This window comes from Anopheles marshallii, chromosome 3 (assembly GCF_943734725.1).
Source record: "Anopheles marshallii chromosome 3, idAnoMarsDA_429_01, whole genome shotgun sequence".
Taxonomy (NCBI): domain Eukaryota; kingdom Metazoa; phylum Arthropoda; class Insecta; order Diptera; family Culicidae; genus Anopheles; species Anopheles marshallii.
The window spans coordinates 75,935,605-75,950,650 of record NC_071327.1 but is presented as its reverse complement, the minus strand read 5'-3'; the positions used below and the strand labels follow the sequence as shown (position 1 = coordinate 75,950,650).

At 44.7% G+C, this 15,046-nt stretch overlaps 1 protein-coding gene across 1 annotated transcript; it reads left to right on the top strand.

Moving 5' to 3' along the window:
• Positions 1-2,117: 2,117 nt before the first annotated feature.
• LOC128710888 (elongation of very long chain fatty acids protein 7-like) lies at positions 2,118-13,153 on the top strand. The gene is made up of 6 exons (XM_053805746.1): positions 2,118-2,259; positions 10,753-10,943; positions 11,017-11,097; positions 11,161-11,323; positions 11,946-12,070; positions 12,569-13,153. Exons 1-6 carry the CDS (start codon positions 2,118-2,120, stop codon positions 13,151-13,153), a joined length of 1,287 nt encoding a protein of 428 aa, XP_053661721.1.
• The last annotated feature ends 1,893 nt before the right edge of the window (positions 13,154-15,046 follow it).

The following is a 15,046-nucleotide window of genomic DNA, read 5'->3' as shown; positions in this document are numbered from 1 at the left end:
TAATCCCACCGTACAATAGCAGACGTTCCGACACGGAAGAGAGCACCAGAATCGTTCTTTTGAAAGAAACATCTAACAGAGCGCTTGTGGAATTCATTTCCTTACCCATAATGATCCACGAGAACTTGTACGTTCCTTCCCGTAGGGCTTCAAACGAAACCCTGTTGGTTTGAACGATGGTGATGGACCAAGTCCGGGCAATAAAATTGCTGACCCAGTCCCATAACGACGCCACCCGTCCGATGCCCATTCCCATGTGTCATACGATCGCGCGTGGGCTGTGCGGTGTTTGTGCATAAGGGTGTTTGAATTTGTTTCCAACCTGCTCAACCCTTGGAATGTTACAGAGTGGCCTAGTTTGGCTGGATATTTTCGCTTTTTTTTTGTTGACACGCTCGTTTCGATTGCATATGGTCGAAAATGTGTGGATGCACTGCCTATGAGGAACACGGTGGATGAAAACAAACAATTTTGAGTGCGAACAAAAGCTGCTGATGGGACAGGAAAATCGATCGCAGTGCTTTGATGGCTCGATCGAATTGAGCGCTGGCGGTATGTTAGTGAGCACTTTGCATGTTTCGCCGGGCGAGCAAAGAACGATCCGGTTCGAAAGGTGGAACGGTAAGGTGCGTTATCGTTTTATCGTTCTCGCCAAATGTGAAATGATAAGTTTTTAGAATGGTATACCCATTTGATTTTATTATCTTTTTAATATTAATAAATCCATAATAACTTTCAAACAGTGAAGTATACTCATTCTCCGCGTGGAGAAAAGAAATTAAGAATGATATGGTTGAAATATTTATTTTCCTAATATCACATTCCTTTTCACAACACTTATCACATCCAGCAACCCTTCGCATAGGGGATGATAGACCGATCAAACATAGCGGGTAACGTGGGTGGGGATGAACAGGCACGATCAGCATACCGTTTGCATGTATGCAGTTTGTGCCCGGGGGTTGCCTAACGATTGACCACTCGGTTACACATCGAACCTTCGCTGCCCTACTACGACTGCTATACACCGGCCCCTACTGTCTCCGAAGGACACCGCTGAACTTGGACGAACGCGCGTCGATCTCACCGCAAAGCTCTCACGCATACCAGCTCCATTGATCTCCGGGCAAGCTTTCGCGGCATCTCGGCAGCGAACATCATCATCATCATCAAATCGCACATTTCTTGTCCAACGAGCGCGTAGCGGCTACATCGGTGTGCGTTTGCTTACGGTGGCCCTCTCCGACCCACCGGGAAGTGGGGCGGTACGGCGACTCGCGAAAGCTTTGTAGTTTGTCACATTGTTCCAGCGTTACCGTTGGACGGGCGGATGTTTTAGTGTGCGTCCGAAGGAATCATTGGATCAGCCGCAGCAGCAGCAGTAGCACCGAGCAGCCCATCGATCGTTCATCTGTCGCAAGATCGTCTAGCGCTGTTACCGCATCCCGCTCGTGTGACCTCCGTGGTGGTGAGAAGGGGACTGCCAAATTTTCCGTTTTAGTGATCGGAGTCGGACCGGTGTCGATTTTGGGGTGGCCCACCCGAAGGAGTCGCGCTACAGTTCGTACGCCCCGTCAGTTGCTGGTGTTTTGTCGTGTGGGACGGTCGAGTCGCGTAAAATTTGGTCTGCTGGGTACCGTTCCACAGCATGCGTCCATCGGTCGGTTAGAGTGAGCTTCAAACGAAAAGAAAGAAGAAATTCGGATATCAGTGCGTGCGTGTTCAAGTGTTTGTGTTTTTAATCGTGTGTGTGTGATCGCTATCTGTTTTCAGAAGACAACTTAAAAGATGTCCAGCTCGACTGTGGTGTATGCGATGGATTTTATTAGACAACATCTAGGTCAGCGCAAATGTTGAGCAAGATATAGGCCACACCGTTCTATATGCTTCCTGTGCGTAACTAGTGCAAGTGTATCCTCCTTTCGATAGCGATCCTCCTATCGAAGGACCGCAGTGAGGAGCTTTCAAGTGACAAATTCCCTCTAAAGTTCTTGGCCAGCTCAAAGCGCGACTCAAAGGGATACCTGAAGAACACCATTGAGCAGCAAAAAGTGCCACGTCACATCACCTGTTTGCTAGTGAGCCCGTGGAAAACCTGTGAGCACCCGCAACCAAACATGAGCGTCGCGGACAACTTTACCGACTTCTACTCCGGCACATCGTTCGTCTTTCGGATGGCGGTGGACGAGTACAACAGCGAGCGCAACTGGACCGGCCTGATCGATCGCTACTGGTTGATCGTGGAAGAACTGATCGCTGGTAAGTCACCGACACCGTACGGCCCGTACGGTTTGCATTTGCATCGAGCGACGTAATTATCAAGCGACCTTCCTCCATCGCCATCGGTGGCCTCCGGTTGAACAATCAGTTTTTCTGCACCGTTGCAGCACGGGCCGGGTTTTCGCCCCGGTACGGGTTGGTTGAAGCGTTAGACACATTAGAGTGGGCAAATTACAGTGATTCCAATCGATCGAAGCGTTTGATGAAGGCTGTCCACAACCCTGCGAATGACGCTTTTTCACTGCCGAGTGTTTGTTGAACCGATGATAAAAGAGCTTAAAACATTGCGGTTGCAGAAGAGCGTTTCAGCGTTTCTTGTGAGTCACAAGGTACAATGAGAGCGATAGCATGAGAAGATTGGGTGAGTTTTTGGGTAAAAGATGGAATTTTGTCGCCAATTCCACTTTTAAACAGCTTCTCGAGAACCTGTTTCACGAGTTCGTCTTCGTATCAGCACGGTTGAATGCCTTGTAATCGGTGTGGGCTTTGTACGAATTGGTGAATGACCTTAGTTTTTTTACGTATGAAACAAGTTCTTTTGCCTAATATTTGATGGCCAAACAGCCTTATCACTTCCAAGTATTGATTTACGCTTAAAATATGCTTGCCAGACGGCTAAACTTGACCCAAATATCACACCCCGAGCTGGAAATGCCTCAAAACACCGCCAAGAACGGCCGGATATCCGAGATTGGAGAAAATCCATCGAAAATGGTGTATTCCGATCGCTCGTGGTCCGTGATCCAAATAAACGTACACGGAAACGACAAGCCAAACTACAAGGCGGTCAGACCACACCACTGCCGTATCGCATAAACCACCGCAAGGCACACAATCGGACCAGTTGGCCCGGTTACCGATCGTGGCGCGTGGTGGTGTTTAAGGTGGGTGCATAAAAACAAGTGATTAGAAATCGTAAAACCGCACCAACTAGAGGTCACTCTTGAGCTGCGGAACTGTGGTACGCACCTTCCGACCGAGACTTCTTTCCCCCGAAAAGTCCTTCAGTGGCGTCGATGCGTTAAAATGGCTTAAAATCACCAGCTTGTCAGTGTGCAGAGCGAATGATGATGATGATAATTGTGGGAGATAATCTTTTGTTTGTTTGTCCGTGTCTGGCTGTTTGGTCGAGGTTGGGTAAAGATCGTTTGATCGCGAAGATCATGTAAAATACTTCCTACTGAAAGACGGAAGGGTATTGTCGTGACGATCGTACGAGTTGTTGTGATAACATCAATTGGTGTGTGCGCATTGTTGTTATGACGCGTTGTTTTAGTTTTAATTGGGTTACAAAGCAAAAGACCTATATGCGCTTTATTACCCCCCCCCCCCCACCCTTTATTAAACACGCTTATTTCACAGTTTTATTAAACAGTTTTATTACGAAGAACAAAGATTCTTTTAACGTGGGACTGTAAATTGAAATATACAATTTATTTAACTGGTGGTAGTATGTATTAATGACTTATTTTCTGAATGGCTTAACCTTACCGGTACCATTGTTTTAATTACCGAAATAATATCATCATCATCCCATCAGATTAATTTTACTTTCTTCGATGTTTTACAATAAAGCGCAAACGAAATAAATCCGTATATAACACGACCATTCTTTCATGATTAGGTGAATAATTGAATAAATCGTGTTAAATAGGTGATAAAATGGTAGATATGTAAATTATTATTTGGTCTGCAAGTATGCTTTCAGGATTTCACAAGTCTTTCGCCACCGGAATATAATATCTCATGAGTCATTTTGATTAAATGGAGATCTGTCCACAATATTGCATAATTACTTTTGGGCCTTCTATTTCTTTAGTACGTAGAAAAGTGCGGCTGATGCTTTTCTGAACAACTTCAAACGACATGAAATACTCACTGAAAATGATGCTTTGAATTTGTTGGGATCACTTAGATGACATATACTACCAACTGCTTCTAAGAAGTCAAGACATCATTCCTTTCATTTCCTTTATCGGCACAACAACTTCAAGAGGTCTAGCCTGTCATTTCTGGCTTTCGTTACCTTAATTTACCCTTAACCGGAGAGTCAAACTTGCGTACGGCAAGATTAGGGAACGGAATTGAATGATTCAGTGTAAACCGACCAGAAGATAAAGATCATTCTTCAAGCCATTTCTAGCTTACTATAATTAATTTTACCTCGTAACTGGACAGTCAATCCTTGCTACGGGGGATTGGTCCGGATGGCGCTACCACTACACCATCGGCCGCCCCAATTTGGTACTACTTTATTTAATAAACTATTTTATAGCTTTCAATGCTGGTTGGATAGAAACAAAACGAATACAAAATAATCAAATAAGACTTTGTCTATTAGTGTTGATCATCGAACTGATGCAACACATGAAACGATCGAAGAAAAAGCTAAACAATACTTTACATAGAGAAACACCATGCATCTAACAGTTGCAAACATGTAAGCCCTACTAGTCACTGATCCACATGGCTATTCACCCTCCCGTAAAGCGTCGAACATTAGATGGCAATTTATTACCAACATTCCCCACATCAGGAAGCGAACAAAACGTACGATCACTACCTGCTTGGAAACTACTACAACAACGACGACGGCAACGACAGCTTCCAACCCACAATTTGGTCGTTATCTCACAAAGTCGACCTTCACCCAGAAAAGAAAATCAATTCCTTAGTCCAAGCCGTACACTCTCCCCCTTTTTCTCCCTCGTTCACCCACCTTTCCAGGCTATGGCTATGAGTCTTCGGGGTGTTCGTTGCACCGGGCCGACCCATTGCGTGATGGGATCGGGCCAGTGTGTTGCGAGTGCTGTGCGTTACAGCACCACGGCTTTTGGAATATATATATGCGTTTGATTTACTTGCGGTGCGGTACGTGGGAAGGGTAATGGGGTAAGTGGTAACGAGAGGGGACCGTCTCGTCGGCATGGGGAGATGTTGTGTTTTTATAATTTGTTTTTCCTCCGCTTTTTCTTTCTGGCTCGAACACCTTCCACAACATGCGCGATCGCAACCATTCGTGGCCACGTTGGTCGGTGGCGTCTTATTAGAGGGTGGCAAAAGCAAAAGTTGCATCGTAGGCAGATTTAGTTTTCCATCGATCACCAACTCCGTCTCAGGCAGCAATAGTCAACAAAAAACCGGAGAATTGTAGCAGAATCGATACCAACTCAGGGTGGCCAAAAGAGGGTCATTTAAATGAAAAAAACATGTTGAAAGCAACATAAAATGCAACTGCTGCAAATATGCATATAGTCACAAAGCGGGTCGTTAAAACAAGAAACTCGTTCTTTTACAAAACAAAAACCGGTTAACTTACGGTTCCGACACCTCGAAGGGACCTGAAAAGGGCTGCCGGAATGTTGGTCATCTTCCATCCAAAATGAATTTAAAATAAAGGTTGCATGATGATGCGTTAGTTATCTCGACACCGAGCAACAATAAGCAGATAAGGGCGTGATCGTTTCCAAATGTGTGTGGTAACAACTGACGACAAATGAACTGTTCTACCTTGAGCCCTATCCTGTTCGTGATCGTTTGTTGATCTTTTTTTTCCTTACCCCTCCCCACCCCCCTTCCCTTTAACATATTCACCTTTTTGCTGTGTGTATGTGTGTGAATATATTTCACCATCAGGTGTGTTTTAGCAATTTTTAACTAAACCAAATCACCACGCTGCTATCGATGAGCGCTTGACCTTCCTTCCCGATAGCTAAATATCCTATTCTGAACCGTTCAAACATTAGCTTATATTCAAATACCATTTCCGTCTTGAGGCAACAGAAGGCTGTCGCTGTGTCGTCATGTTTGCCTTGCCAATGAGAATGATGATAATGATGATGGTGGCGGTGATGCTTGGCGTAACGGCACTGGACCGTCTGTCACAACGAAAGCGTGCGTTGCCATTGAACTTATGATAATGATGGCTCTTTTGCTTACGATTCAAAGTATTTCTGTTGCAATCGGTATTCTGACACGCACTAGTGGCTTATTGTGACTCAATTCGTTGGCCATATGTGAAGGTTGATTAACTGGGTTGAAGATTTAGGCAGACAAAATTAGTTAAAACCAATAAACAAATAAAATGTATTTCTCCTAAACGACAGCAGGAGGTACAAGTTGATGGTAATTTTTAAATTGCATAATCTCTTGTACCCGAGACAGTTTTGACTACGGTGTCTATGAATTTGATCGACTTTTCCTATTTTTTAAATGGGTTCAAACACAAACTGGTTCACTTTCTCTGGATACGTTCCAGTTAGGGCATAACCAGGGAAACAAGGGATAAACGTGCCAAACCTGTAGGTGGTTTTTGCTCAAACTCAATGGTTTATGCGCTTGTTTTAATAGTCAATAAAAAATAGGTAAAACCAACACCCTGCAAAAGTAAAGTGTTATGCCCGGGCTAGGAATCCAGTTGCCTAAAGTGTACCCGGGCCCAACAGCATGATCTCGATTAGACAACCGAACCGCGACTATGGACGTAATCATGTACGATTGATCGATGTCTACAGTTTCTCACCGATTCGTCCAAAGCCAGACGAAAGAACTGGCACAAGCAAAGGCACTGCAGCGAAGCCAAACACAGAAGAAGCCAAAGCCATCTCGGCCAAACCATTATTGTGCAATTAGATGCCAGACGTCTCGAGCAACAGCAATTCGAATTTGAATGCCATCGCCACTTGCAATAACGGAGCTACATGCAATGCGAGCCTTGAACCTTTCGAGGACCCTTTTGGATGCTGTACACTGACCTTCACCAGCGCGCGTACTGCACCTCGCGGCTGCACTTGAAGTGGCGTTCTGTGGCCACACTCATTACTCGCACTCGGTTTACTCCACCTGCGCATGTACGGGCGGTAAGATTTGAAGCATAATTTCACGTTCATGACCATGGGTGGTGGATGCTGGCGTGTTGCGCAGTTGGTGGCCCCGCCACGCTGAAACGTTCGTCGCCGCTACGCACGTTGGAATCTTTCGTCGGTCTCTCTCAAGCGTCGATTAAATTGCGCAACGGCCAACAGACGCATGGCCGCTGGCGATGCTGGTGGTACCGTTGTGATCACGCACTCTCCCTTTCTATCTCATTCGTGTATGCATACACACATACACACACGCACGCACACGCACAACGCCATTAAAAAAAACCGTTCCTACGCTCACCGTCCGTCCGATCGTGAGTGAATGAATGAAAGTAAAATTGATCTGCCAAAACCGATTACGAACGTTAAAAGCGGAGAGATGGAACGCGTGCATGGTTGGTGGCGTTGGACAGCCAACCTAATCCAGCCTTCCCACCTAATCCATCAGCGCCAACGAACGAACGGCAAATTTAAAAATTGCAAAAGCTCAGCTGACGTAGGTACGCTTGCACTGAATGTGAACCAGGCAAATGTGATGATATTGCACTTGAATTTGTTGCCGGCGTACTGACGTACAGTACACTTGTCCGCCCATTCCGGTTTTGTTTTTATTTCACACAAACACAGCAATGGAGGAAGGCATCAGCATCATTCGAATGCATGCTGTACACTCTCAGTTTCATGATCATTACCACCAGTCAGTCAGGGGTGGGTCAATTACGGTATGAATCCAACTACTCTCTGCTGTTGTTGCCGTTTTTTGTTTTGCTTCTGAGACACTGGGGTGCTTGTTTGTACTGGGGTGGGTATGTTTGCGCGTGTATTGCGACGATTAGATGCGGTACTTGAGCCGGTACTGAGCGATGCGGTAAATGCGTACGAGCACGTGCTTGTTTGCGGTCAGCTCTGTTGTCGATCGTTTCCTGATTGACGGGTGTCGTTACACGCGGGATTTGAAGCAATGGTGTTGAACAATTGAATTTGATTTTTGCTTGTAAGATAAATAATTATTCATTTATTTAACAAATGGAATATTAATATCTTACGAAAGAAGCTGTTTTGCTTGTCGTATTGATATAAATGTAATTTTTTGGTATAAAAATAGGATGCATAAAACATGTCCTGAGGATGCATAAAGTTTGAAAACTAATTAAGCTTTTATAAATTAATATGTGAGAATACTTAATCTTTACTGTTAAGTCACAACTGTGATTTAAACTACTCATAGCTAATACTCGTTAATGAGCGATATTTAATCTGTGTCCTATGTTACCTTCCATTTTGTATTACGGCGCACAATAACATACACTTAATTTCAATTCCTTAGTTATCCACTACTGTTCCGGCATTCCACTATAGAATAATTACTACTAATAGAACTAAATTGATCGTCTTACTTACCGTTCCGAGAAATTCTTCACTCTTATTAAGGCAGGTGCTGGCTCAGACTCGGTAATCTTCTTAAGAAGGGGGGTGGAAATTCGTGCACTCCCCCAGCAACAGTAACTCATCAACGAACATCATTATTGATGCTTCCCGACAGTAACACTTTTGCAATTATTTATACTCTGTGTAGTAATTGAATGACTTCATTGATACAGTACTAAATCGCAAACAGCCTTTAAGATGGGAGAATTTAGTTGGAACGTATAAGAGCTGTTTAAGAGAGTGTGTTGTAATATTAAATGAAGAAAATGGTACAGAACTTTTTCGTAATTTAATCTTCTTTTTTTAAAAATTATAGCACATTTTATAATCATAAGTTTTTCATTATTAAGTAAATATTTTCCAATCCAAAAGTAAACAAATGCCTCGGTAAATATTCAGCGCGTAAAAGTTTATTGATCATTGATATCCCTATTTTGCACTTTACACTGCAACACATAACACGTTAATGTGGGGAGATAAATGAACATAATCATTTTATAATACAATAATTAATTGCACTCAATTGTACACCGTAAAACAAAACCACTCGCACGATCGTAAATCACCCTAAGCCAGTGACCGTTTCTACGCAGCGGTGCGAAAAACCTTTACGACCGAACCGAACCGAACCGAACGTCCACTAGCTGTGGTTGCGTTGCGAAATAGTTTGCCTGCACATTGGTTTCACATTTTACCGACTCGACTCACACGCTTTTTAATGCCCGCTTTTGGGGGACCGGGTGGACGTTCTAAGCGATAGATTAGCATAGACATTCAGCTTGGGGGGTATTTTTCTGGGGTTCATCTTGTTTCCCTTGCCGTGCGCTAGCCACTCCGAAATGCGCTCAACCGGAATCGTCCTCAGAATGGTAGCTTTAGTTATGTTTTCTATTTTCCGCTCGAGCACCCAACATAACCCAGCACACTTACTCGTTCGCGATAATGAAGTTCAGCGTTGGATCAGCGTTGGATTTTCGAGCTTCTTCGCACGGAATGCACTTGAGCGCGCCATGCATTCAGGCCCAAGTTCAAGCTCGACCGGCCGACAAGCGCAAGTGTAGAAAGCTTGCGAAAGCTTCGATCCGCACTCAGGGTCCGCTTGTTTATTTTGGTTGTGTCTGTATCTAGAATAAGGGAAACAAGCGGGACGATGTTTCCATGTGCGTGTCGAAGCCGGTGCAGTTTGCTGCACGTGTATTACGCAATGTTCCGGCCGGTAGTAGCGTTGTTGTTGGGCGAGTGATGATTAATCGAATGTTTCGGAGCGATGGAAAGGGAAGTAGTGGTGCTTTTTGGACGTTTGTGTTCTCGTTCTAATGGAGATGGTAAAGTAGGGCTTGGGTACGATAAGTTTTTGCACCTTCCTATAATAACTTCTTACGCACCGTGTTCAGGATCCAGTGCATCGTTCTTGGTGGAAGCGTAAGGAGCGCGATCGCAACGCAAAGGCAGTGTGATTTGGGCAGTGTCGGAAAACCCTTTCAAGTGGCCACAGGAGTGTCTTTTTTTTTGAGTGCTTAGTGGTTGACAAACAACATGGCTATACCGGCGCATATGTTTGCGTCTTCGGTGGAGTTGTGCACTCCGGTTGATATGATTAAATCGGAGGTACTGCTCACGATGGATGGCTACGTGCGAGGAAGTTCCATCTCGTCGCTGATTGCTCACTGGTGGCGTGCGCTGGTGGAGCTGATCGCGGGTTGGTATAATCGGGTTGAATGAATGGTGGTGGTGTCGCAGTGTAAAGGGTCATGAAGTTGATGGTCTCGCCATTCGCCAACGGGTTTGCTCTTCTCGACGATCTTGACGCAGCTTGGCGATGATTAATGATGGGGTGGAGTTCGGTGAAGGACCAATCGGTTTGGATCACAAGCCATTTGAAGTGGTGGAGATCAACTGATCATTAAATGGAAGCTTGTTGAATGAACCAATCATCTATGTGCTATTGCAAAATACAGCATTTAATCGAACAGCTTTGTTGTGCTGTTTGTTACGACAGGAGGTATCATCAGAATAGGAATAGAAATAGATGTTTTTTGATCTTAAAATTATATTTGAGGATCGTCATGAGAAATACAGAATTGAGAGTGCAATTTTTAAACGTCTTGATATTGTTTGAGTGATGCATAAAAATACACAGCAGTAATAATTAATATTATTTTCTCAATGTAATTCGCTTCAGACCCCCGGGCGAAACAGCTTCCCTTCATGGACAATCCACTGCCGACGCTAGGCATGATCATCTGCTACCTCTTGTGGGTTCTCCTGATCGGTCCGATGTACATGCGCGACCGGAAGCCGATGGACTTGCGACGAGTGATCATCTTCTACAACCTGTTTCAGGTGCTCCTCAGTGGTTACATGTTCTACGAGGTAAGATCACGCCCCGAAGGGCAACGATTTAAACAGTGACCATTTGAAGCTGATCGAGTACATTCTTTTCCAGCATCTGATGGCCGGTTGGTTGAGGGGTTACAGTCTAACATGCCAAACGGTAGACTACAGCGATAGTCCCCTGTCGAGAAGAGTAAGTAAACGGGAAAAGGTTGACGGTGCAGCAAACCAAACTTTAAATCTGTAAATCTTCCAGATGTTCAACCTCTGCTACGTGTACTATCTCTCGAAGCTGTCCGAGTTTGCCGACACGGTGTTCTTTGTGCTCCGCAAGAAGCAGTCACAAATTACCGACCTGCACGTCTATCACCATTCGCTGACACCGATGGAGGCGTGGATACTGACAAAGTTCATTGCCGGTAGGTAACCCCCCGTGTGGAAGTTTTTCGGCATTTTTCTCCGCTTCTTCATCTCAATCCACAGCAGGTGGTCGTGTAATCAAACAGGTACCGAAAAGGACACAGCAAAAGAAAAGAAAAAAAAGCCGGTGTTCACAGCTTCCGGACCGAAAATTACATACCAAGAAGCGAAGTTGGCGGTGTTGGCTGGTACCATTATTTATTATTCCCGGCAATTGAATAATTGAAAATATTCCTTCACGCACGATTTAACCGGAGCGGTGAAATGGAAAATTGATTGCGAAATGGGCATTGAATCGACCACAATATTGTTGTTTTGTTTCCGGCTGTCAAAAGCAATCAGTATCCGCTCGATTTGCAGGATAGCGCCATCTGCCGGGGGGGAAAAAAGCTTGGATCGAGTGTAATTTCGTTCGCCCTTCAGTGGATGCATTAAAGCGAACGGCTTTTGTGTATTTCAATGAATCGGATAAGCCTTAGAGCTGAGAAAATAGAGTTTCCGGTTTTGTAAATAGCACATTTGCTACAACTTTCTCGCTAGACGCACACAGGCACATGCATACACACACACACATATTAATTTTGGTGTTTCTTTTCTTCCGTTCCTGCGATGCGTAAACAGGTGGTAATGCGACGCTGCCGAACGTGATTAACAACTTCGTCCATGTGCTAATGTACTTCTACTACATGCTGTCGGCGATGGGATATAAAATCTGGTGGAAAAAGTACATGACAGAAGTTCAAATTGTAAGTACCTGTACGCGACGCGGGATGGGTGGGTGGAAAATTTATGGCCTGGGTGGTGGAGAAACCATTACCAACCACCCTTTTTTTTCTTTGGGGGGGAAAAAAGAGAATTAGCTGTTGATTGCTTGATTGGCGGGATAAAAGATTTAATGGGAATTCGTTTTGATTTTCGGAGTTATGTTGTCGTTGTTGTTGTTGTCGAATGGTTACTGCTTTATGTTAATGGAAATGTTGAGCTGAGTGAATTTAGTAGCGTGCTACGAAAAAAAAAACTCCTGCGAGGAAAACTTTGCTCAAGCAAAAGTTGCTTAATGACACGTTTCGTCATTAGGGAGAAAATCGTTTTTACAATCGTTTTTATTGGTTTTTGTATTGCTTTGGTACGTTCATTATCGGGATTTTTTAATCATGTTAAGAACACACAAAGATATTGCTTTATTAAATTCGAAAAGTTACATTACTGTAATCAAACTAAACTCTCGTTCTTCTGTCTTCTAGATTCAATTTATTATCTGTATTGCGCACTGTATCAATGCCCTCGTCACCGGTTGCCCGTTCCCGCGATTCATCACCACCCTGCTGCTCATCAACGCATCCATCTTTCTGGCACTGTTCATGAACTTCTACATCGAAAGCTACAAGCGTAAATCGAAATCCGCCGCCGCTAAGGTCAGCACGGACGCTACACCAACGATCGAACCGATGAAGGATGTTTCCGGCGTCCAGGAGCTTCCGACGGTGGAGGCATCCGACGCAGTTACGGTTCTGGCCATTCTCCAACCTGAACAAAGCACTCAGTCACTCAAAGACGATCCTGAAGTCACCCGATCGGAAGACATCAACAACAACAGCAGCAGCCGACCGGTATTGGTACCGACCGAGAAGGTACCTATGGAGGAGTCATCGGTCGAAACGAAGCACGAGAGTGAGCTGGAATGTGAAGGAAGTGCCGTCGAGGAGGTAATCATGGAGACGACAAAACAGCAGCAGGACGCTACCGGACTGAGGCAACGAATAGTGGCGGAGGCCGCGGAAGACACTCGAACGGGGTCGACGAAAATGGTGGAACTTGCGAGCGGTTGAGTATGCCCTACGCACACCTTGTGGGGGGGATAAAAAGGAAAACCCTGTACGTGTGCCCGTGTGTATGTGTGTATGTTTGTGAATGTGTGTGATTGCATGTGAAGCTATGTATGGTTGAGTCGCATTTTTTTCGTTTTAAACAACAAACACACACAACACACACTTCGAAACAGTCCGAACTAGGAGATAGATCACTCAGTTTAGTCAGTCAGTGGGTGCCGTGGGTGTCCTTCCCAGGTTGGGGGAGGTTGTCGTGTACCATAAGGAAGAAAGCGCACCGAAACCCTTTAGCAGTGTAAAGAGTAGCGAGCAAAAGAAAATCTGTATCGAGCAAAGGGCGAGCTATTTGCTGGCCACTGCAGTGTCCTTGCGCTAGCTCGTACGGTACGCGGGTGAGCTTTAGCATTAAGTCAACAATGTGTGAGTGAGAGAGAAACGTAAAAAAAAACAAGACACAAAATGCAGTAACACATCTTAACGAAACCGCGTCACGTTCTTGTACTGGTGTTCCGGTTGTTGGACTCAAAGGGTGGGCTATTGGTTATCTTCACTTCGGTTAACTAGGTTCCAGGCTTTCCCTCACCGGAACGATCGATGGGCAATTTTGCATTCTGTCTGCGGCGAATGGAAAGTGCCTTTCCGTCTGTTTCACACCCTCAACGTACCAACATTCTGGTTAAGCTGGCAGTCGATCGGTCGGTCGATGCAAACGTCCGCTGCATCCAACACCGTCCAACAACAGCACGAAGCGTCTCGTCTGAAGTGTTTTGTGCTTTTCAAACCATTACAGAGCTCATTCTCAATTGTTCCGTTACCGTTTTTTCGCCCCCCCCACCGGCCAAACCACGGCGCTATCAAGCACGATGAATCAGGTTTGCGATGAAGGGGGTGCAATTTATCTTCCCCTTTCATTTCTACCCCATAAGCGCTGCTCGGTTCGAATTTTCTCGTCCATTTCGGGGCGCTTTTTGCACTCAGCTTTTCAACTCGCTCCTTGTCATTCCTTTTTCCATGGCACATTTCTCCTTAACCGGTCGTTTTGGGAAATGTGGTTTTGCTCGCGTACGAAACTTTTTTTTAGTTACAATGCTGTAGTTCGAGCTTTTTTATTACAGTTTAGTTGTTGGTGTTGTTAGTACACAGCTTTATTTCACCAATTTTTACAAACTTTTCACGGGGAGAAGAACAAAAAAGTACGTAACGATAAAAAACAACACTTTTGCAGTAACCACAAAAGCGGGAAAAGTGGTGTGTGAATCCTTTTTGAATTCGCCTAATGGCGTTGGGTGGGTTCTACACTTCATTCCATCCGATTAGGCAAAGATGGTGGTTGCTTTGGAGATGCAATTGCACTTCAATTGCAGCATGTACGTTTCGCACAATTGCATCCGTGGTGATTTCTTTGCTTCTGGTTCGCATCACCCGATGCAAAGCTGCCAACACGGACAATCCGCAGAAATGGCGGAATCGAACTGAAGCTGATTGTTCTCTAGCGGTTAGGCACCCTTTTCGACACCGATGAATGCCAGTTAAACTCCAATTTGCCGAACCGAAGATAGAATAGAGGAACACAAAGTCGAAAGTGAATGGGCTATTAGCCTTTATTTCGTGGGGGTTCCCCCGGTACAATGATAAGCGAGAAACGAATTTTAGTAGTCGTAAAAACGGCAACAGGCGAGTGGTTTGTCATGATTATAGTAAATTGTAATGATTTGTTCGTTGTAATGATTTTCCTCAGGAAGCTTTTGACCAGAGAATAAGGCTTGTTTGTGGAACATTGGGCAGAAAAAAACATACACAACAGAACAACACTTAGCGTCAGGAATCAATCGAAACTGTGAAGACTGAAATTCGCTTCCTCGCTGTAGTACCGTCCGATTTTTCCAGGAATTC

What these genes read in the sequence shown, in the direction of transcription:
- LOC128710888 (XM_053805746.1), top strand. Translation starts at nt 2,118, where the DNA reads ATGAGCGTCGCGGACAACTTTACCGACTTCTACTCCGGCACATCGTTC. An exon ending in CGTGGAAGAACTGATCGCTG is followed by an intron (nt 2,260 to 10,752) that starts GTAAGTCACCGA and finishes AATTCGCTTCAG; the next exon opens with ACCCCCGGGCGAAACAGCTT. An exon ending in GTGGTTACATGTTCTACGAG is followed by an intron (nt 10,944 to 11,016) that starts GTAAGATCACGC and finishes ATTCTTTTCCAG; the next exon opens with CATCTGATGGCCGGTTGGTT.